General features: G+C 45.7%; 1 protein-coding gene across 3 annotated transcripts in view; it reads left to right on the forward strand.

The window, feature by feature from the left end:
* Positions 1 to 23,497, forward strand: part of STK38L (serine/threonine kinase 38 like) — a 72,057-nt gene that overhangs the window by 28,726 nt on the left and 19,834 nt on the right. For all 3 annotated transcript variants that reach the window (XM_014607339.3, XM_014607341.3, XM_059726612.1), the window contains exons 2-9: positions 3,580 to 3,724; positions 5,002 to 5,053; positions 12,937 to 13,059; positions 13,503 to 13,586; positions 16,922 to 17,045; positions 17,538 to 17,692; positions 18,382 to 18,484; positions 20,753 to 20,814. In XM_014607339.3, coding sequence (XP_014462825.1) covers positions 3,591 to 3,724; positions 5,002 to 5,053; positions 12,937 to 13,059; positions 13,503 to 13,586; positions 16,922 to 17,045; positions 17,538 to 17,692; positions 18,382 to 18,484; positions 20,753 to 20,814 — 837 coding nt within the window. In that variant the 5' untranslated portion in view covers positions 3,580 to 3,590. The remainder of the gene's footprint in view (positions 1 to 3,579; positions 3,725 to 5,001; positions 5,054 to 12,936; positions 13,060 to 13,502; positions 13,587 to 16,921; positions 17,046 to 17,537; positions 17,693 to 18,381; positions 18,485 to 20,752; positions 20,815 to 23,497) is intronic.

Consider the following 23,497-nt stretch of genomic DNA (forward strand, 5'->3'; position numbering starts at 1 on the left):
CAAAAGAAGGACTGGTGCTTCTTATCCTCAATGACGTGTAACATTTTCTTTTCTACAGGAGACTTCTTCACCAGTAGACATTTTACAAATATGTAGTAGTACATATAGGTATTTCTAGGAGGAAACCAGCTTGTTTATATCAGAAGTTTCCTTTTCTCCCAATCAATAATGCTTGCTTGCACTATAGAGGTCCACGTTGATTAGGTTGTTCTAACGTCTCCAAATTAAGACTCTATGGCAGGTATTTGTTTTTCCAGAGTAGCCGACAATGTAAAAGGGCTTGGAGCTTTTGGCTTCCAAGCTAGAAGATTTTCAGCCAACTATGATTTATTGGTTTAAATTCTGTGTTCTTTGTAGTCCCATAAATCTAATGCAACTCTGGTGGTGCTGCAGGAAGAGGATGATTCATTTTTATAAATAGTATGATCTTGGGTGAATTAATGAGTTTTTAAGGGCACTTCCAAGAAAGATGGGTGGCAGCTTTTTAAAAACAGTCTGTTTTTAATATAGTAAGATTTGTGAATTTGGTGTTTCTGTCAAAGTTTTGAGTAGGTCTCTCTCATATTTTTCCCCCCCTCATCAGTGGTTTGCAAATGTCAAACATCTTACTTTATTTTTAAATGAAAGTGTTTTATTTGCCTTCACTGTGTGGGGTTTGTGTGTGTGTGCGTGCACATATGTGCAAATTCATGGCATAATTTTGTAAAGTGCTGCTCACCTGCAAGACTATAATTCTTCTTCACCCCTTAATTGTGGAAATCTAAGGAGCTCAGTGCCTCACCAGATCAGATCAACACTCAGTTGAAAAGCTGGTTTTGCAGTGGCTTTGTTTCCTCTGCTGAAATGGGTAGCTGCCTGAATTATCACATTCTGAACTTCAGTGTGAAGAAAGTACTACGCAGAAGAATGTGTAGGATCAGAAGAAGACAGCTGAGACTTTGAAAGAGGATGTCCAGTACACTAATTTTCCCCCTTGTTGGTGATGATTTTTTTAAAAAATTTTTATTTGTTAAATAGCTTTCCTTGAACTGACTAATTAACCAGATGGGAACTTTTTTTTTCTTCCCCTTCTTTAGACCTACTTTTTGATGGAATTAACCGTGCTATGTATAGCTTAGTGTTTTAGTGCCAGAATTGTTATCTTCTTTCTCTGAGCTTAATAAAATCAAGTGACTTTGACTCGCAGTTTGGTAATGTCTGCATTTGTGTGCATCAAAGCATAGGGAAAACAATTTCATTTCCTGTTCATTTATACTTTGTTTTGTCCAGTTGGGAACACCAGACTTGCAAATGATAGCTCTCCTGTCATTTGCTGTTACTACAGGGTAGTATTTATACCATTAATCCATTTTGAGCATGGGTTAACAATGCTTTTCGGTGGCAGTGCTTCAAAATGATCAAAAGGGTGCTTTTGCTGTATTGGATTATTCCTTAGTATAATTTGATAACTGACATCACTGTGCATTTGAACAGTTCAACCTGGGTTCAGCCTGGGTATATCAGGGATGTGCGTGCGTGCATGCGCACACACTTGAGCAAAAAATCGTCTGCCCTAGGTTTACTTTTCATTGTCTTCATGAATTTGGAACTTCAGAGAAACCTGTCCAGAGCACATGTATTCCACAGAAATATAGAAGGCAATATAGAAGATTTCCATTTGAGTGGGATGACTTGGCACATAATGATGAGTAGAAATGGCTAGAAATTGGGTAGATTCCCCCCCCCAATCATATTTGCAAGTAACAGGATATTAAGGAAAAGTGTGGGTGTGGGCAGGTTCTCATTGACAGAAACTTTTAAAATGACTAAACAATACATTTAGTGGCAGTGTTTCAAAATGAGCATCACTTCATAAATGACATTGTCCCAGGGAGATGGCTGGGGGGGGGAATCTGTGGCCGCCCCCCCCCCCTTTGCCATGGTAGGACAGGGGTGAGGGCAACCCACCCTCACAGAAAAAGCCTTGAAACCAATTTCAGGCTGGGAGGTGTGGGATGAGCTGCACCAGGAAGAGCCGCCCACATGGCTTATAAACCGCGCTTACTTCCGGGTGTGGCCGGCTCAGGCGGCTGATATCACTGGGGAACGCCACCCAGCTGGAATAAAAGCCGGCACCAGCGGAGGTTCGGGGAGAGCGGGTAAAACTCCTGGCGACGGAAATGCTCTCCACGCCGAGTGCAGGCAGCACCGGTGTGCAGCTGAAGAGCTGGCAGGAAGAGAGGTCATCAGCAGGAGGGAGGACCCAGAGCAATGTCAAGGGATGGCTTATGCCTGAGGCTGTGAGGGAAGAGAGGCGGCTAGCCTATTTCCTCAGGGTCTTTTTTTTTTTTTGGCATTCCCTTTGGATTTTCCTCTTTTTTTTTTTTTTTTCTTCTTGCTGTGGCCAGGGTACGAGCATCGCTCTGAGAGACAGGAACCGTTTTAGACCCACAGCAGGTGGCCAGCTGGCCACAAGAAAACACCAAGAGGTCAGGACAAATCATCTGTTCCAGGAGCACACGGAATGTGCAGGAGTGGCACAACTGAAGGGTATACCACACAGAAACTATTTACCTCGTCCTGGAGGCTGGCGTATGGAAGGGATGTAGGGTTGGCGGAGCCCCACGGTTACCTGCCAGGAGGACTCTCCCACTTGGGAGAGTCCTCAGAAGGGGAACCCACCGCTAAAGATTCGATCAAAGTTGTGGCAGGAGAGTTTCTGGGTTTTCCCTGGGGTGATTGAGGACCCCTCCAGAGGACACACATCTACACCAGGCACATATGCTAAGGTGGCTCGTGGATGCAAGGCAGGCACACATATCACTGTGTATGCAGTTTACTGGCTTCTCAGCATGATAGATAAAGATACAGATATGCCTCAGGGAAGCAGACAAGCATGGTAGTTGTCTAATGCGTTTTGGCTGGAAAACTCCTCAAGTGTCTCATCAGTTGCAGGAGGGGACATTTTCTGTTTCTTCTGGATATTTTAATAGAAAAAAAAAATCCTTTCCACTAAATTATCAAAGTTGTGATGATTTTTAGGTGCTATACAAGTGCTGGCACTTTCGTACTCCCATTATATTCAGTGGTCTTTAGAAGTAAGATGGATCTAATTTATCTTAAAAGTAAGATGGGCAATAATTAAACTTTTGCGCTTGACTGACTTTTTTTTTTCTAGCCTCTCTCACTTGTAGCATTTATCTGTAGGATCGACTTTCATTTCTTTGATCTTAACATTTTATGGTTGCATCCATACATGTTATGTTAAGATCCATCTTGTATCCTCTTCTAGGTTTACCTGGCTGGACTCAAGTCAACCAGTGGTGAATTTCTTTAAATTGTAGACAGCTGCCTTTCGTTTAGTTGCCCAGAGCCAGCATGTTTCTCCACCTTGCTTTGCTAACGCATCATTCGTTTCCTGTTATTTTTTGTGTAGGTAGCACATCCTCCTACCAGGTTTACCATAATATTACAATATGGAACTTTATGGATTTTATTGTATAAAGGGTAGTGCCTTCCTCATGAATTGAACACAGTCTCACGTTTTTTGGTAGGAATAAAAAGTTTCTTTTATTGAGTAATTTATATGCTCTGTTTTAGTACATGTTACTATGGCGATGACTGCAGGGAATACAACATCCTTTCCCATGAGCAACCACACCCGGGAGAGAGTAACTGTGGCTAAACTCACACTGGAGAACTTCTACAGCAACCTAATTTTACAGCATGAAGAGAGAGAAACAAGGTACTGCATCAGGCTTCTCTATCACTCTAAGGCTTTTATACTCACTCTCCCTTTATAGAGTTTGTCCAATCATTTTAGTCTGTGCACAAAGTATTTCTTAGAAGTTTTTATTGATTTCTAAATAAATCGCAAGCTGCTTGAGAGCATGTTCTCTTTATTCTGTAGTACTAAGACTAATATATGTGTTTAAAGTCTGTCACCATAAAACCGGCATTTCCCTAAGTGTTTACGCTGGAAAGACAAAAACAGCCAGATGCACTGGTGGCCACATCACTCCCTTGCAAGTCATTAACTACAGAAACAGGTTCCTTAACTGTGATGATGCTAGGATCAGGTGGACCTTTACCTAATATCTGTCTGTCAGTCCTGATGCTGCAGTGTACCACTAACTAAATAAAAACTCAAACTACCAAATATGGAATTATAATGAATACTATGTTTCAGATTGTGATCAATAATGAAATAATTGTCTCTATTGACAACTTCTATTGTTATAGAAAATATACAATCAAAGATGAAGTTTTCGTCTCCTTAAACCTTTCCTTGTTACTTTGCAGAAGTGAGCAACTTGATGGCAGATAGTCTGTGTACTAGGTAGTCCTGTCTGAGAGACTTCTACTACATTTCTCAAAAATGAAATCAGTGGGTCAAAGCAAATATACACACATCCATTATTAATGGTAGAATCCTACAGTATTAGCACCTGTATCAGTTTATTTCTGCATATAGTCTTGCTGAAATTAATGAAACTAGACATGAAAGAAACAGTTTAGAGCACTGAATATCAGGATGTTCAGATCTGTGGTGGGATTATGAAACCTATGTAAATAAAAATAAGTTCCAAAGGGTCTGGTCACATTTGAGAAAAGGTACATCATGTATTTGCGTAAGAGTTTGCAAAATGTAGATTGCTCTTGGGGAGAAAGACCTTGCCATGTCTTTGTGTCTGTAGGATGTGGTGCAGTAGAATTGTACCATCTAACATAGACAGTTAGAGCATGTAGACTTGAGTGTCTGCCTGGGTGCTTGTGGAAATACAAGATGTGTAACCATGGAGTTGGCAGAAATCAGCCCATGGCCTACAGAACTCAGTCTTCTTCCTGGAAAAGTTATCCTGTAGTGGGTGCACTAAATGCTCTCATTTTGCAAACTGCCATTATTACATTTCTCTTTTCCAGCTCCTAATAAAGATACAGTAGGGAGTGTAGTGAACTGATGTTCTTAACTGAATGATATATATATTTAAAGATTGCTTATCCATATGTTTTTCTTTGTAGGCAGAAAAAGCTAGAAGTGGCCATGGAAGAAGAAGGCCTGGCGGATGAGGAGGTTATACTAATTTAATAGTTTTCACTGTCTTTCATGATTATTATTCAGAGTTGGTGGTCAATAGATATACAATTTGACTTTTACCACTACCACATTACCCAGAGAGATTCTGTCAGTTAAGTGCTGCTGTTGTAACCAATTAGTTCACGATGGAAATCATTAATACACTTTCTTTAAATATTAAAATAAGGTGACCAAGCTTTATGGTCTAGTATGACATTGCACGCAAGTACATAATGCTTGTTTTTGAGGTACAAATTAGTTTTCAAATGCCCAGCTGAGTTTCAAAGAGAGAAAAGGGCCCCAAACCCTTGGAAGAAATAGGCAGAAGACAAAGAGCAACTCTGATTCATTTTAAGATGTTGATTCAGCAAGGTATTTATGCATATGCCTAATTTGAAACATAGGAGTAGAATCGTAGAAAATTAGGGTTGGAAGGGACCTTTACAAGGTCATCTAGTTCAACCCTCTGCTCCAAACAGGACCATCCCCAACCAGATCATCCCAGCCAGGGGTTTGTCTAGTCAGGTCTTAAAAGCCTCCAAGGATGGAGATTCCACAATGGTGTCACAGTGGGGTCCTGCAGGAGTGCCGTGATCTCAGGGCCCCCTTCCCGTGCCAAGTTGGCCCAAGGGCACCCTCAAATTCTCGCCCGCCATGTCTTTGATGGAGATTAAAATGTATAGGAGGCTGCCTTACGTCCTCTTGGACACGGGTTGCTGTAGTCTCTGCCCCGTGGACTCCTGGACCCCTTGTGGGTCCCGCTTTGCAATGGGTGCTTTAGGGGCACCCTAGCCTTATGGGCTATGCGTGGCTCCTACCACCCCTTTACCACGCCCCAAGCCTCGCAGCTGGAATAGACGTTGTTTTGCCTGGGTCTACACTCTCTCTGGTGCTCAGGCTCTCCACGGCCCTGTCTCTCTCCACACCTTCTCTCTGACATGTCTCAAAGCACTGCCCCCTTCTCTGGGGCCTTCTCAGCAATGGTGCCCCCTTCTCTGGGGCTCACCGCAATGCTGCCCTCTTCTCCGGGGCTCACTGCACCCGCACTGGGGCTTCTCAGCAATGCCCCCCTCTCTGGGGCTTCTCAACTGCCCCTCTCTGGGGTTGGGGTCTGTGCACCTCGAATGCTGTGCCCTTGCTGGCGCTGGGGTTCCCACACTACTGTGGGTTCCCTATGAGATCTCCTCCAACCCCTAATAACCTCACCCAAACCACCGGTGATAAACAACAACACAAATTTAAGCTCTTTGGCTATAACTTAAACTGAAGCCGCTTGGCCATAACAACATTCCAGCCTACCGGGAAAAACTCCATTCCGCAGCTGTGTCAGCCGCTGCTCCTTCAGTTAGACTTCTCCTCTCTTTCATGGCAGAGAGCTCCTTCGTCCTGAGCTGCTGGCAGTGAACTGCTTCTGGCCTCAGCCCCTAGGGTATATAAGGGCCAGGCCCTGCCCCTTACAGTCAGCTGACCACTGGCAGGTGTGGGTCACTTGCCGACTCCAGTTGCCCTGGCAGCCAACAGCTGGGCTCCTTATTCACTGCTAGGGCTCTTTCCCTAGCAGTTTTCCCCTCTTTAGGAGCAGAGCACCTCAGTGCCCTGAGGTGCCCAGACATCTGGGTAACCTGTTGGTGTTTCACTACCCTCTTAGTAAAAAATTTTTTCCTGATGCCTAACCTAAACTTGACTTGCTGCAACTTGAGACCATTACTCCTTGTTCTGTCACCTGCCACCACTGAGAACAGTCCTCTTTTGAACCCTCCTTCAGGTAGTTTGAAGGCTGCTATTAAATCCCCTCTGTCTTCTCTTCTCTAGACTAAAGAAGCCCAGTTCCCTCCACCTCTCCTCATAAGTCGTGTGCCTTGGCCCCCTCACCATTTTTGTTGCCCTCCTCCAGAGCCAACCCAAGCAGGGTGTGGGGCCCGGGGCAAATCGGCCCATGCAGGGCCCCAACCCTGCTCCAATCCCACGAGCCCCAGACCTGAAGAAGCTGCTGCGGCAGGGGTGGGAGGTAGCGAATGGCTGGATGCAGAGCCATCGCTCCACCCAGCTCTGCACCACCGCTGCTCCGCCCAGATCCACAGGGCTTCCCAAAGTGCAGGACCCCCCCTTGGGATGTCCCTGCCCTCTGCTGGACTCTCTTCAATTTGTCCACATCCTTTCTGTAGCGGGGGCCAAAAACTGGACACAGTACTTCAGATGTGGTCTCACCAGTGCTGAATAAGGGGAAATAATCACTTCCCTTGATTTGCTGGCAACATACCTACCAATGCAGCCCAGTATCCTGTTAGCCTCTTGGCAATAAGGGCACAGTGTTGGCTCATATTCAGCTTATTGTCCACTATAACCCCCCAGGCCCTTTTCTGCAGAGCTGCTGCCCACCCAGTTAGCCCCCTGTCCTAAGTGCATGGGAACAAATCCCCCAGTGCATGGGATTTGTTTTGTCCTAACTGCAGAACATTGCACTTGTCCTTGTTGAACCACATGAGATTCCCTTTGGCCCAGTCCTCAAACTTGTCTAAGCCACTCTGAATCCTAGCCCTAACCCTCTAGCATATCTACTACTCTCCCCATTGTGGTGCCCTCTGCATACATGCTGGTGGTGCACTCTATGCCATCTTCCAGGTCATTGATAAAGATATTGAACAAAACTGGCCTCAGGACCAACTCCTGGGGCACTCTGCTTGATACCATCTGCCAACTAGACATCGAGCCATTGATTACTACCTTCGGAGCCCAATGCTTCAGCCAGTTTTCTATCCACCTTACAGTCCATTCATCCAGCCTGTACTTCCTTAGCTAGCCTGCGAGAATGTTTCATAGTTTCATAGTAGCTAGGGTCAGGAGGGACCTGAACAGATCATCTAGCCTGACCCCCTGCCACAGGCAGGAATGAATGCTGGGTTCACAAGACCCCAGACAGGTGATCGTCCAACCTCCTCTTGAATTTGCCCAAGGTAGGGGCAAGGACCACCTCCTTGGGAAGTTGGTTCCAGGTTTTGGCCACCCTAACTGTAAAATATTGCCTTCTGATCTCCAACCTAAACCTATTCTCCATCAGCTTATGACCATTGTTCTTCATCACCCCAGGTGGTGCTGGGGAGAAAAGGGCTCTGCCTGTTTGCTGTTGATCCCCCCCGATGAGCTTGTAGGCAGCCACCAGGTCCCCCCTCAGCCTCCTCTTGCTGAGGCTGAACAGGTTCAGGTCCTTCAGTTGCTCCTCGTAGGGCCTGTCCTGCTACCCTCACCAAGTGGGTGGCCCTCCTCTGAACTCTCTCCAGGCTGGCCACATCCCTTTTGAAGTGCGGTGCCCAGTACTGGATGCAGTACTCCAACTGCAACTTGACCAAAGTCGCATAGAGGGGGAGTATTACCTCTCTGGACCAGCTTGAGAAGCACCTTTGGACAAGGTATGGCTGGCCTTGCTGGCTGCGGTCTGGCATTGGTGGCTCATGTCATCTTGGAGTCAGTAATGACTCCAAGATCCCTTTCTGCCTCTGTGCTTTCAAGAAGGGAACTCCCCAGACTGTATGTATGCTGTGGATTCCTTCTTCCAAGGTGCAGCACCCTGCATTTGTCTACGTTGAACCCCATCCTATTCTCGTCTGCCCACTTTTGTAGTCTGTCTAAATCTAGTTGCAGCCTCTCTCTCCCTTCAAGTGTGTCCACCTCGCCCCACATCTTAGTGTCATCAGCAAACTTGGACAGCGTGCTTTCCACCCCCTCGTCCAAGTCACTGATGAAGATGTTAAACAGTACGGGCCTGAGGGCCGAGCCCTGGGGTACCCCACTGCTCACATCTTGCCAGGTTGAGTACAACCCGTCCACCACTACTCTCTGTTGTTGTGGAAGACTATATCAAAAGCCTTGCTAAAATCAAGGTATACCACATGCACTGGTCTCTCCCCTCATTGACAGAGCCAGTTATCTCATCATAAAAGGCAATTAGGTTGGTCAGCCATGACTTGCGCTTGGTGAATCCATGCTGACCAATCCTGATCACCCTCTTGTCCTCCAAATGCTTAGAAATAGATTCCTTGAGGATTTGCTCCATGATTTTTCCAGGGACTGAGGTGAGGCTGACTGGTCTATAGTTCCCTGAATCTTCTTTTTCCCCTTTCTTAAATATGGGCACTATGTTTCCCCTTTTCTAGTCATCTGGGACTTTTCCCGATTGCCATGAGCTTTGAAAGATTGATGGCCAGTGGTTCTGCAGTCACATCAGCCAACTCTCTCAGCACCCTCAAGTGCATCCCACCCAACCCTATGGGCTTGTACATGTCCAGCTTTTCTAAATAGTCCCTAACCTGTTCTTTCACCACGGTTGGCTGCTCACCTCCTCCCCAAACTGCTGCCAGGTGCAGTAGTCTGGGAGCTGACCTCGCCTGTGAGGACAGGTGAAAAAGGCATCAAGTACTTCTGCCTTTTCTGTACCCTCTGTCACTAGATTGTCTTCCCCATTCAATAAGGGACCCACACCTTTCCCTGATTTTTCTCTTGTTATTGACATATTTGTAGAAACCCTTCATGTTACCCTTCACATCTCTTGCTAGTTGCACTTTGGCCTTCCTAACTTCATCCGTTCATGCCCAAGCAGTACTCTTATACTCCTCCCTAGTTGTTTGTCCAAATTTCCACTATTTATAAGCTTCCTTTTTGTGATTTAGCTTACTGAAGAGTTCCCTGCTAAGCCAAGTTGGTCTTATGCCATACTTGCTAGTCTTCGTGCATATCAGGATGGTTTGTTTCTTCACTCTCTGTAAGGCTGCTCCCCCCCTCATACTGGTTTCCCAGGGGATCCTGCCCATGAGTTTCCCAAGTGAGTCAAACTCTCCTTTGCTGAAGTCCAGGGTCCTTACTCTGCTGCTCTTCATCCTTTCTTTCCTCAGGATCCTGAACTCAGTCATCTCATGGTCGCTGCTGCTTACATTGCAATCTACTAGTACATTCCCCACCAATTCTTCCCTGTTTGCAAGCAGCAGGTCAAAAAGAGCATGGCTCCTAGTTGGCTGCTCCAGCACTTGCACCAGGAAGTTGTTCCCAACACTCTCCAAAAACTTCCTGGATTGCCTGTGCACTGCTGTATTGCCCTCCCAGCAGATGTCAGGGTGACTGAAGTCCCTGATGAGGACCAGGGCCTGTGATTAGGGAAACTTCCACTAGCTGTTTGAAGAAAGTCTCATCCACTACTTCCTCCTGGTCTGGTGGCCTATAGCAGACCCTCACTGCAACATCACCCTTGTTGTTCTCCGCTCTGACTCTAACCCAGAGACTTTCGATAGGCCTATCTCCAGTTTCATAGTGAAGGTCTGAGCAATCACATGGCTCTCTTGCATCAAGTGCAACTCTTCTTTTCCCCTGCCTGTACTTCCTGATCAGTTTATATGCATCCATGATAGTGGTCCAGTCATGCAAGCTATCTCAGCAAGTCTCTGTTATTCCAATCACATCATAGTTCTGGGTCTGTACAAGGACTTCCTATTCTTCCAGCTTGTTTCCCAGGCTCTGAGCATTCATGTACAGGCACATGAAGTAACTAGGTGATTGCCCTGATTTCTCAGGAAGAATGAGAACACCTCCCCTCTTGCCCCCTCCTGCTTGCTCTTCCTCCAGGTCACCAACTTGCCCATGTACCTCAGGACTTTTGTCTTCATCCCCCAGTTAACCTGGTTTAAAGCCCTCTTCACTAGGTTAGGGAACCTGTCTGCAAAGATACTCTTCCCTCTCTTCATCAGATGGATCCAGTCTCTTCCTAGCAATCCTTCACCCTTGCACCCAGATACTTACAGAAGTCACTTGGTGGATTGCACATGGCCCTCTCAGGTTCAAGCAGAGGCAATGGCAGTGGCTCTGGCATTCGATGTCCTCCAGCCACTTCCCTGAGTCTTTTAATGTGCCTCTTCTCTTACTGCCCTTCTTCCAAGCACACCTTCCCTTGTGAACTCACCTAAAAGCTGGCCTGCTTACTGTTTTTTGGCCACGAAGGGTTCCTTTTTCCCTGTTTCCTCACACCAAGCTGAACAGCTCACCGCTCAAAGGAGGGCGGTGGGCAAAACTGGCTTGTGAACAGACCGGCAAACTGCCTGCAAACTGCTTGTCCTGTTTGCTGCCCCTGTTTGTTGACTCCCTGGTCACTTGGGGAGTCTTCTTTTATACTCTACTGGGCCTGGTTTGGCTCCGGCCCCTTGTTAAGGCATCTGTCAGGCTCAGGCAGCAATCACTCAGCTAGCAACACTCCTAGCTTCTCAGAGCACACACCCCACCAAACAAACATTCAGCAAACCCAAAGGCACAGGCAGCTTTGGATCATTTATCCTTCCCTGGGCAAGATCTGGTGCCTGGCTTCTCTTCCCCTTCCCCTTCCTCTTCTTGCTCCCAGCAAACTGCCTGAAAACTGCTTGCCATTTACTGCCCCTGTTTGCTGAGGTATTACCGTGGAAGCTCCTATTCATACAAGGGATGAATTTGTCACAGTAGTGGTGTCTTCAGTAAGCCAAAGCTTTATCTTTTAAAAACACCACATCCTAGTTTTTCTTTCCCTTGTACCAGCTTTGCAGTGCAAAAAGATTTATCTATGTTTCACACAGATGTCAAAGAACGACATAGCAGTGATTTGTCCTTTTTAAATTTCCTTACTGTGTCCTTTCATGTCATAGTTTCTTGTATTATACTGTTTGAGAGGCCATCATGATAAAATAAGAGTCTTCAAATTACTTTGGTGCTTTTAATGTACCTTTTGGGGGAATGTGAGGTAGAGAGAAAGGGAGCATATAATGCCATTTTGTGGCTTTAAGCAATATTAAATTTTTTAAATAAAAACATTATTTTAGGATTGACTGTTGAAGGCTTACTAATATCACTGGATGCAGTAATGCTCAGCTTCTCTCAGAAAACATCAAAGGATTTAATTTAGATGCCAAAATATTTTGGGACTTTGAAACAAGCATCTAGGTGCCTGAATATAAGATGAGTAGTTTTTTTTGTTTTTTTTTTAATGTAGATAGTAAAAATGGATGCCTGCTACCAGACTACTTCATTTCTTTCTTACTTCTGTCTTTGTCCATTTTTCCCTGTGTCCAGACTGGAGAATCTCTGCTTCTGCATTTCTTAGAGATTTGTGTTTTTTTGTGTTTGCTGTAATCAAGTCTGTTAGGATTAGCTCTTCATTGGGGCAGATTACTCCACAGCTGTCTACTGTGATGCTTCTCACGCCTTTTTGTAAAGTATAAGTTGCTGGTTACAGTCAGAAAGTGGGGATTGGTCTAGATCATAGTTTCTCAATCTGTGGTACGCGTACCCCTGGGGGTACGTGAGACACATGCAGGGGGTACACGGGTACCCCAACACTTTCTTGCCCTCTTTTCTTCTCTCTCTCTCTCTCTCTCTCTCTCTCTCTCACCCTCTCTTCCTCTCAAAACCATGGCAAAAAATTTTAAATTTCCCTGTAATAATTTGGTGTGCCATGCTTTGCGCGACACTGGGTTCAGCCCCCCTAGCTTTGGCCTACATCATCTCTAGCCCAGGTACATACTTGAGTTGTGCACCCCTGGTATAAAAGGTGGTAACCCTATCCACACCAGATCAGACATCTGTCATATCATGGCCTTATATACATAGCCTTTCTTCCAACATATGGCACACATTAGTCTGTAAATATAAAATCCCCTGGAAAATTGAGTGTTGGGGTACTTACTAACATTTTCAGAAGTTAGGGGGTGCTTGCGACTTAAAAGGCTGAGAAGCACTGTTCTAGATAGGCCATTAATCAGAGATATAGGGTCAGTCGTTGTCTACAGCTGTATTTAGGTATTCCAGACATTTTAAACTATGTACATTACAATGAAAGTTGTACACTTAATTTTTTTAACAATGTGTTTTCACAGAAAAAACTACGCAGGTCCCAGCATGCTCGCAAAGAAACAGAATTTCTGCGACTAAAGAGGACTAGGCTTGGTTTGGATGACTTTGAATCTCTGAAAGTTATAGGAAGGGGAGCATTTGGGGAGGTTTGTGTTTTCTTTGCTTGGAAGTAGATTAAACTGAATTGGAAAAAGGCATTATAAGGAGGGTCCATATGGTATGTTTATTCCAGAGTAACTATGATATAACTATTTTGATAAATTTACAAATATAGGTATGTGATCAATGATTGCTTTCCAAAATGAGCATAGTTTTATTTACTGAATATCTGGCATTCAGTTTGGCTATTAACTTATCAGAATATTGAACATCCTACCTAACACTTATTGGTTGCTGAAAGTTAGAAACACAACTTCTAATATGATGTAAAAATGCATAGTATTGAATATTTCACTTTTCTCCATTTTTTTTTTCTATGTTTTCCTAATGCTTTTTTTAAAGCTAGTTAACTTTATAAGCTCTTGAATATGCAGTGGATGGTAACACCCAGTAAATGGGTTAGATGTTATGCATTTTTTCTTTATTTCAGGTACGCCTTGTCCAGAAGAAAGACACGGGCCATATTTATGCAATGAAGATACTGAGAAAAGCTGATATGCTTGAAAAAGAGCAGGTTTGTGCTTTGTTTATATTTATTTGTGTTTATACTTATAGTTTGAAAATATTCTATATAGATAGGAAAGGAGTTGAGGTTTTGTTTGTGTTCACTCCCTTGATATGTATTTGTACAGGCTGGCACAAAATTGCTGTGGTGCAAGACTGCTACAGTAGAAGCTAGGAATCTTAAAGAATAATAAAACAATAAAGTCTGGAATAGAGTTGTTCACCTGGTGGTCCCTGCAGCTGCCTCTTCTGCTGCCATGCAGTGGAGGAAGCCTGTGGGGAGGAGGAAGTGTGGCCCACTGCCTGTATAACAGAGGGATATGGGGTCTGCCCAACAGCTATGCAGCCTGCTCAGTGAGAAGCTGTTCACTACTTATGAGAGGGAGGAAGGAATTATGGGAGGCAGTCTGTGCTCCTGGTGTTGCTCATACGATGGGAGGAGATCCTGAGGACCCATCCCTGCAGTGTATAGTCCCCATGGTGTGCTGCCCCCAGAGGAGGAAAGTAATCTTGTAAAGAGAATTTCTAGTGTTTGCATAAGAAACGTTAAGCTGTCAGGACATAATAATTAGTGCTTCAAATAATTAGTGCTTCAGTTTCTCCAAGAATGAGGGATTGCTGAGGGGCCAGTGGGGGACACAGCCGTCTCTCTAAGTTCTTGCAAACTCTGCTGAATTATTTCAGAGCTTTTCAGTGGGTCTTTATTCCAGATGCGGTAGCACTGATTTGAACATGGGGTGGTAACCAGGGAGGCTTAGAGGACTTCTGTGGCCTTTGAAGCCCACGCTACCCCATCTTCACTTGTTACCTGTGCTAGCTAAATTCAAAGTAGCATAGGGTGTCTGCCCATGATATAACTGCCCCTTCGTTTTACTCCATAGACATCCTGAGCTTCAATATAATACTGCTCTTCCTTTACAGTAGGGGTGGACAATTGTTTCGGCTAGAGGGCGGCTTAATGAGTTTTGATGAGGTGTCAAGGGCCACAAGGGTAGTCCCACCCCTGGACAGGAGCCACACTCCCTGGTTGCCATCTTGTGACTGGAAGTCCTGCCCCTTAACCCCTGACCTTTGCCACCAGGAGATTCTTCCCTGTCCAGGAAGTACTTTTGGGAGGGGGTGTGAGGCTTGCTTGTATACTTTGTGCGGAAAGGTAAGAGTGGGAGTGTGGTTGGGGTGTGTGTGTGCGGTGTGGGTATGGTGCTGATAAGGGGTGTGCATGTGTGTGGGGTGTGGGACTGTTGCACGCATGGGCACGTGTGTGTGGGTATGGTGGGGGGTGGGATGTATAGTGAGATGTGGCAGGGTGCGAGTTTGTGTGGATATGGTGGGGTGTGTGATTGGGGTGTGGGACAGTGTTGGGTGTGTGGGTATGGTGGGGTTGGGTTGGGAGTGCATGTGTGGTGGGCTCCTTCCCCCTCAACTGCTCTTTGTGACATGACTGAACCCAGCCCCTCTGCGGGCAGTGGGGAGGGGGAATCAGTGCTGCCTGCCTGGCTCAGAGCATGCTGCAAAAGGTGGGTTAAGCAGCTGCCACCACTGGGCAGCAAGAGAAGCCCCTAGGAGAGTGGAAGTGGGAACAGGGAGCTGAGCCTGGCACCCCTGGCTCTCTCGGTCTGTATCCCACACCTGCCCAGTGGGGCTGCAGCTGAGCCTGTGCTGGCTCCGGCTGCTGCTGCTGCTGCTTCCTGCTATGTGCCTGTCCAGCAGAGCTGCACCAACTGCACACTGGCTCCTGCTGACACCCCACCCGTCTGTCCCGTGCCTGCCCGGTGGGGCTTTGAGCAGCCAAGTTCTGTCATCCCCACCCCCTTCCATTCACATGCTCACCTGCCTAGCCATGCGTGAGCATAACCAAAGTGAGCTGCAGGCAGAGCACGCTCTGCTCCCTTCAACGCTTCAGCTTCCCCTCCCTACCTGCTACCCAGAGCACTGCAGCAGGGACAGGAAAAGATGTCCCTGGAGACTGGGGGAGCCCAAAAGTTCCCTGGGCAGTGATAGCAGCAGCTCTGCCTGGAAGCTGCGCTGGCTGGGTTGGTGCCCTCCGACAGAGGAAGCTGGGAGCACAGCACGTACTGCCCCAGGCGAGAGCAGTCAAGGCTTGGCCCCATGCAGAGCGCAGCAGGGACAGCCACTGGCAGGGCCAGATAAAATTAATTAGTGGGTGCCTGCCTGTGGGCCAGATCCAGTCAGCTGGTGTGCTGGATCTGGCTTGTGGGCTATCTTTTGCACACCCCTGCTTTAGTGCATCACAGTTTTCCCAACTGACAGTGGTACAAATTCAGAATAGTTTATTGAGGTCCTTTTCTGGACACACTAATTTTACAGTGCTTTAAGATTGAAAACCCAACACCTTGTCATATTCTTTAGTTCATTTTGCAGGCTGTTCACTAATATTTTACAAATACTCTCTAAAGATGTTCCATCAGGACACTGAATTTGAATACCATGAACTGAATGATATTCCACCAGTTCAGTCACTTATCTGTTTCCTGCATTGGTAATGGAACTAATTTTCTGTCAAGCAAAGAGGCCATGAAATAAAAACTTCCACTTAGTATTATCTTCACATCTTTTTTTCCAAATGTTGTAAAAATAGCAGCCAAGTCACTCTTATTAGAGATGATTCAAGGTGCTTATCTTATTTAGCTTTGACTGTGAGTTAAAACCAATATATGAATGCTTATCAGCTTTTTTTGAGTACATAAATAAGAAATCTCATAACTAGTCAACAATTCTTCGAATTTTTTTCAGGTGTCAATTTCTGTACCCTTAAAGACCAGATTCTGTATTGTATTATATGCTTGTATCAGGCTTTCTCAGTGACTTTTACAATTAAATTCCATCTATTTGTGAGAGCAACTATGATTTCATAATCAGTATAGTAATATTGCAAAGCTGATCTTGACACAAGGTCTTGTACATTAACATTTCTAAAAATGTCTTTTTTAGAGTAAATCTGAGCCTGTTTGTTTCATTTCACTAAAACAATCCTAGAGGTATTCTGTTTCTACGCATGTTTTGTTCGATTGCCAAATATTGTGTGTTAAACAAAATCACCCTTCACTTATGGAATCCCACATTTGGGGATATCTTGGTGGCATCTTAAGTCAGCAGGTTGCCTCCAGGCAATAAGGACTGTATTATTTTAGTACAGCATTCAGTTGATGTCAGTGGGATTTTGTGCTACCAACTTAATATGTAGTCTTTGCAGTATCTACCCTTTGTATGAAAAATAGTTTCTTCAGCAGACGTAATGAAAAAGTGAAGGACAGTAGAAACAGTTCAATGTTAAAAAAAGTTAGTTCATATTTATATTAACGATACTATTTCTTAACTGCACAGGTGGCCCATATCCGAGCAGAAAGAGATATATTGGTTGAAGCGGATGGTGCCTGGGTGGTGAAGATGTTTTACAGCTTTCAAGACAAAAGGAATCTTTATCTTATCATGGAGTTCCTACCTGGAGGTAAGCTCTGAGTTCTGTAATTTGTGACGCAAATTCTCACATTTCCCTTTTGCTCTTAAGTGCTTAAAAAAAGAAAAAGTATGAATTTTGTGCTAGCTCTTATTATTTTTATGTAGTAGTGCCAGTGTAGTAACCATTTCTGCATTTCTGAAATTTTAAATCATCCATAAGTATAATTGAAGTCTGTTCTATTTTCCTCTGCTGATGTTAGTATCAGTAAATGTGACTATTACTGGAAACAAACTATCATGCACTACATGTTGGGAGATAATTAAACCTAGTTTACCTCAGTGAGTACCTAATTGAAATTCCAAATTCATAATTTTCAGTTAATTCTTTCTGGGACCAGTTTGCCAAACAGGTTTTGAAGCAAGCAATAATGGTCTGATTATAGAAGACCATAGAGCACAGTTGTAAGATTAAAATGCACTCTACTGACTTTTCCAGTAGCATTATTTGATTAATAAAATGCATTTATTTTCTTTGATATAGGTGATATGATGACCTTACTGATGAAGAAAGACACTTTGTCAGAGGAGGAGACACAGTTTTACATTTCTGAGACAGTACTGGCCATAGATGCCATTCATCAGCTCGGTTTCATCCATAGGGATATTAAACCAGATAACCTTTTGCTGGATGCCAAGGTGTGTAACATGTTTGTGATAGTAACATAGAGTGACTTTGCTCTAGTTGAGATGTCCTAAATAAAACAGTACAGCAAAAGCTCTCATGGGAGCTCTCAGATAACCAAATATGCTGGTTACCTGAGAGGTGCCTTTGCCTGGTCAGGCAAAGATGCCCCTCCCACCGTGTCCGGTGCATTAGTGTGCCAGGGGACAGGCACCACGCCGCCCCTCCCCTGGCTGGGGGACAGGGAGGGGGTCCCCACACAGGCTGCTCTGCCTTGGGCCATGGCCTGAAGTGGGACTCAGTGAAACCGTAAGTCCCGCTTCTGGTTTCGCTTTTGCCGCATCAGTTGGCATGCCGGTTAATAAAACGTGCCAGTTAATGAAGTGCCAGATAATACTGCTTTTACTGTATTACGCTTTTCTGTTCCCAATCTCATTCTTTCCCCCACAGTCTTAAAAACATAAATGAGTCCCAAACTCTTTGGAATAATTAAGCAGTTTTTTCCTTACAAGCTATTATTTCAGAGCAGAATCATTTTAATGATTTCTTGATATGTAAAGAGTCATCGGTCCCTATGTTGTCCTCTAATGTTGGATAAGGTAATCGTACAAAACTTTGTTTTACACGTTTCCTAAGGAAGTTATTAAAATATATTGTGCTCTTTAAGCCTTCTCAATAATACGTTTATCTTCAATTTCTGTAGGGTCATGTAAAACTGTCTGATTTTGGACTATGCACAGGTTTAAAGAAAGCTCACAGAACTGAGTTCTACAGGAACCTTACACACAATCCACCAAGTGACTTCTGTAAGTATCTGGTGTTTCAGTTAAAGTATTTTAAGTGGTTTTGCATTGCAGTCATGCCACAGCATAGTCTGATTCTGTTAGATCTCCCTGGCTAAGAAGGGTTGAGTTAGGTGGGGCTGTTTTTAGATGGAAGACCAGTTCACTTAACATCTAGGTATTACAGGGAGAAAGTGGCATTGGTGGTTCTACATATGGTACTTTTCCTCCCTGAAGCTGTATTGAAACGAATTTTCAAGATGGTGATAGAGGGCACTGTGCTGCTGGAAATACTCTTCCAAATTGGTTTCCTGTGCATGTCCTAACAAAGTAGAATCAGTAATGATCAGGGATACTGTTTTTCTCTGCTTAAAAATCACAAGTTCTCTGATAACTACCCCCCTGCATTTTCCTGCACTTAAAATGAAAGGCCACTGTGTATGTGTATGTACCAGTTGAACACAATGTTCTTTGATTATATTTACAATTTTAAAGGAGTTTGGAAGTCTACCAGTGCCTCAATCACTATAATAAAATACATTCTAAATACCTATACATTTTGGTATTTGATTTTGTGTTTTTTATCATGTAAAATCAGAGCTCCCCCTGCCCCCTTTGCTCACTAGGATCTGGGTCTAGCTGCAGCTGTTCCCCATGTGTTTTCTGCCACTGAGCAACCCTGATATGCTGGTGCCCTGCCCATGCCATTGCCCTTCACTGCTGAACCCACAGCCCCCTGCTCCCCCAGCCCTACCAGAGGTGTCCCTCAGCTACCAGGGCTGTGGGGCCAGGGACCCAGGTCTACAGCCTCCTGCCCCCCCCCCCCCCCCCCCCCCCCCCCCCGCAGCACCCGAGCCCCAGCTGCCACCTGTGGGAGGTGGCAGTTCCTGCGGCCCAGAGTGCTGAGCCTGACCTTCCCCACACACACAGGTGGCAGGGTTTTGGCAGAGCCCATGGTGAGCGGAGGGGGGGGTGGGGCAGTGACAGATGTCAGCTGCCTGCTGCAGGCTTGGGGCCCCCTACCCTGCTGCCCTGCTTCCTGGGGCGGGACCCAATGCAGGAGAGCAGTGGGGCAGTGAGGCTCAGTCCTGTGTCCAGAAGCCCTGTGCTGCCATGGTGAGGCACCCCCTGCCCACTTGGCAGCAGTGCGGGGTACAGCTCCTCTGCAGCGCCACTCCTGCTGCTGCTGGGCAGGCAGGGAGTGCCTCACCATGGCAGTGAAGGGTTCCCAGTGGCAGTATCAAGCTTTCCTGCCCTGCTCTGCCCTGCCACACTGGGTCCTGCCTGCTGGGCCAAAGAGGCCCCAGCAGGCAGGCAGCAGGGCAGGGAACCCTGGGCCCTCTGAGCACACATTTCCACCCCAGCCCTGGGCCCTAAGCCTCCTGCACCACCCTGGCACCCGCAGCCACAGCCCTGCCCAACTCAGTCTCCCTTTCTCCCTCACTATAGGGGCCTCAATTTTCCTTGCCCCCCCCTTCCCCCCACCAGACTTACCTTGAGGGAGCTGCTGTCATGCTGCCTGGTTGCCACATGCATGTGTGCACATACACGTGGCATCCCCTGCCTGATTGCTGTCCTCCCATGCCCCCAAGATCCTTGTAGGCTGGAACTCTGCCAGCTTGCAAGGGGAAACCAACTGTTTCCTATGTTTTTCTTCTCAAAATGAAAAGATCCACGTTTTCCATGGTGAACGGAAAACCCAGATCCCTGGTAATGATCATATGGAAGTTTTAATAAAAGTAAGGATGTTTACCTGTATATTATCGTCAGGTTTCAGTGTAGCCAGTTACATTTTACTCACCTGAAGTCTGTGCAGTTTAATTTGTATTCATGGTTCTTCATTATCTGCTTTGCTGTGAAGCAGCTAGCTAATGTGTTTTGTATTGTAGATTTGGTGTGTTCTATTAGTGCATTGAGTAATAACTATATAGACACTACCAGTCTAAACAGGAATGTTGCTTATATTCAGTTAGTTAATGATTTTAAAATGTTTAGAAGTCCTTGGGTGAGTCTTGTCAGGTATTATATTTTCATATCACATTTTAATCATTCCCCAGTCCTGGTATCTTTGATTTGTTTATCATTTCTTTTCCCTCTAATTTCACCAAAATATTTATTTATGTTATTTATGTTTATATATAATTTTAAAGGTACAAAAAGAGTATCCTGGAAAAAAATATTATAAATAGGATTCATTTGGATGTTATCAATAGGATTCATTTTTTTTTCTTGTAGCTTTTCTTTCATTTTTTTCATCTTTGTAGTTCCTAACAACACTATTTTATAAATAAGCATTTCAGAATATGAACTCAAAGAGAAAAGCAGAAACCTGGAAGAAGAACAGGAGACAGCTGGTGAGTTAATAGTTGCAGCATAAAATAGTCTTTGTACTTATAAATATGAAGTAAATTGAAAAATGTGTAGCTACATAGCAAGTGAGGGCCTAATTACTATGGTTTAGCTTTCAGTTTCACCATGAAATAAGAACAGGTATGCCAACAACTACTACACATCGGCCTCTCCACAGATAAGTTCCCCTGCTCACTTTTCGCTAGCTATACTTGGTTCTTTTGTCCATACATCAGTCATGAGACCAGGAATTAGATCACAGGATCATAAGAAAATGAGGCTGGACATGACCTCACAAGGTCATCTGGTCCAGCCCGCTCTTTAAAGCAGAGTCATCCCTGAGTAAACTATCCCAGCCAAGTGTCTGTCTAACCTACTCTTGAAAGTGTCCAAACATTCAGATTCCATAACTTCTCTAGGTGGACTTTTTAATGGCTGTCTAAGGTCATAGTGGAAGTTCTTAATCTTCAGCCTACATTTCCCTGTTGCAGTTTGAGGCTGTTCCTCCTAGTACTGTCCCCTGCCACTACAAAGAAAAGCCCATTTCATAGATTCATAGATGTTAGGGTCGGAAGGGACCTCAATAGATCATCGAGTCCGACCCCCTGCATAAGCAGGAAAGAGTGCTGGGTCTAGATGACCCCAGCTAGATACTCATCTAACCTCCTCTTGAAGACCCCCAGGGGGTAGGGGAGAGCACCACCTCCCTTGGGAGCCCGTTCCAGACCTTGGCCACTCGAACTGTGAAGAAGTTCTTTCTAATGTCCAATCTGAATCTGCTCTCTGCTAGCTTGTGGCCATTATTTCTTGTAACCCCCGGGGGCGCCTTGGTGAATAAATACTCACCAATTCCCTTCTGTGCCCCCGTGATGAACTTGTAGGCAGCCACAAGGTCGCCTCTCAACCTTCTCTTGCGGAGGCTGAAAAGGTCCAGTTGCTCTAGTCTCTCCTTGTAGGGCTTGGTCTGTAGGCCCTTAACCATACGAGTGGCTCTTCTCTGGACCCTCTCCAGGTTATCCTCATCCTTCTTGAAGTGTGGCGCCCAGAATTGCACGCAGTACTCCAACTGCGGTCTGACCAGTGCCCGATAGAGGGGAAGTATCACCTCCTTGGACCTATTCGTCATGCATCTGCTGATGCACGATAAAGTGCCATTGGCTTTTTTGATGGCTTCGTCACACTGCCGACTCATGTTCATCTTGGAGTCCACTAGGACTCCAAGATCCCTTTCCACTTCCGTGCCACCCAGCAGGTCATTTCCTGTGCTGGACATTTTTCCTCCCTAGGTGCAGCACTTTGCATTGTTGAACTGCATTCTGTTGTTTTCTGCCCACTTGTCCAACCTGTCCAGGCCTGCTTGCAGCTGTTCCCTGCCCTCCGGCATGTCCACATCTCCCCATAGCTTCGTGTCATCTGCAAACTTGGACAGAGTACATTTCACTCCCTCGTCCAAGTCGCTGATGAAGACATTAAAGAGTATCGGTCCAAGTACCGAGCCCTGTGGGACCCCACTGCCCACACCCTTCCAGGTCGAGACCGACCCATCCACCATGACTCTCTGGGTGCGATCCTCCAGCCAATTCGCCACCCACCGGACTGTGTAGTCATCCAAGTCACAGCCTCTTAACTTGTTCACCAGTATGGGGTGGGATACCATATCGAAGGCCTTCCTGAAGTCTAAGTATATGACATCCACCCCTCCTCCTGTGTCCAGGCCTTTCGTAACCTGGTCATAAAAAGAAACTAGATTGGTCAGGCACGATCTGCCTGCCACGAACCCGTGCTGGTTTCCCCTCAGCATAATTTGTCCTGCCGGGCTCTCACAAATGTGAGCCTTGATAATTTTTTCAAAGACTTTGCCAAGGATGGAGGTGAGACTGACTGGCCTATAGTTTCCCGGGTCCTCCTTCCTCCCCTTTTTGAAAATGGGGACCACGTTGGCCCTTTTCCAGTCCTCCGGGACTTGGCCCGTGCGCCACGAGCTTTCAAATATTCCCGCCAGTGGCTCTGCAATGATGTTGGCCAATGCCTTCAGCACCCTTGGATGGAGCTCATCCGGGCCTGCCGACTTAAAGGCATCCAGTTCTTCCAAGTGACTCTGCACCATCTCAGGGTCTACGCATGGAAGTCTGGCGCCTTGCTGCTGCCTCTCTACAACCCCAGTGAGAGACTTGTCGTGCCCCTCACTTAGGAACACTGAGGCAAAGAACTCGTTGAGGAGTTCAGCCTTGTCCCCCCTGTCCGTCACCAATTGTTTCTGCCCATTTAGCAGGGGTCCTATTCCTCCCTGGGCCTTCCTTTTACTCCCTATATATCTAAAAAACAATTTCTTTTACTTGGGTTGCCATCCTCAGCTCCATGGTAGCTTTGGTCCGTCTAACTGCCTCCCTACAAGCACGAGCAGAGGAGGTATATTCGTCTTTGGTGATCTCTCCCTGTTTCCACTTTTTATGTGCTCCCCTTTTGTCCCTTAGGCTGCCCTGGATTTCTGAGGTCAGCCAGGGAAACCTCCTGGCCCCTTTCCCTCTTTTGCCTCGCTCGGGGATCGTCTTGCTTTGTGCCCGAAGGATTGTTTCCTTAAGGCACAGCCACCCTTCTTGGGCTCCCATCACTTCAAAACTCCTACTCTGCAGTGCGTCCTTGACTAATCGCCTGAGTTCATTGAGATCAGCTTTCCTAAAGTCTAGC

This window comes from Alligator mississippiensis, chromosome 4 (genome assembly GCF_030867095.1).
Source record: "Alligator mississippiensis isolate rAllMis1 chromosome 4, rAllMis1, whole genome shotgun sequence".
In the NCBI taxonomy this organism is placed as follows: domain Eukaryota; kingdom Metazoa; phylum Chordata; order Crocodylia; family Alligatoridae; genus Alligator; species Alligator mississippiensis.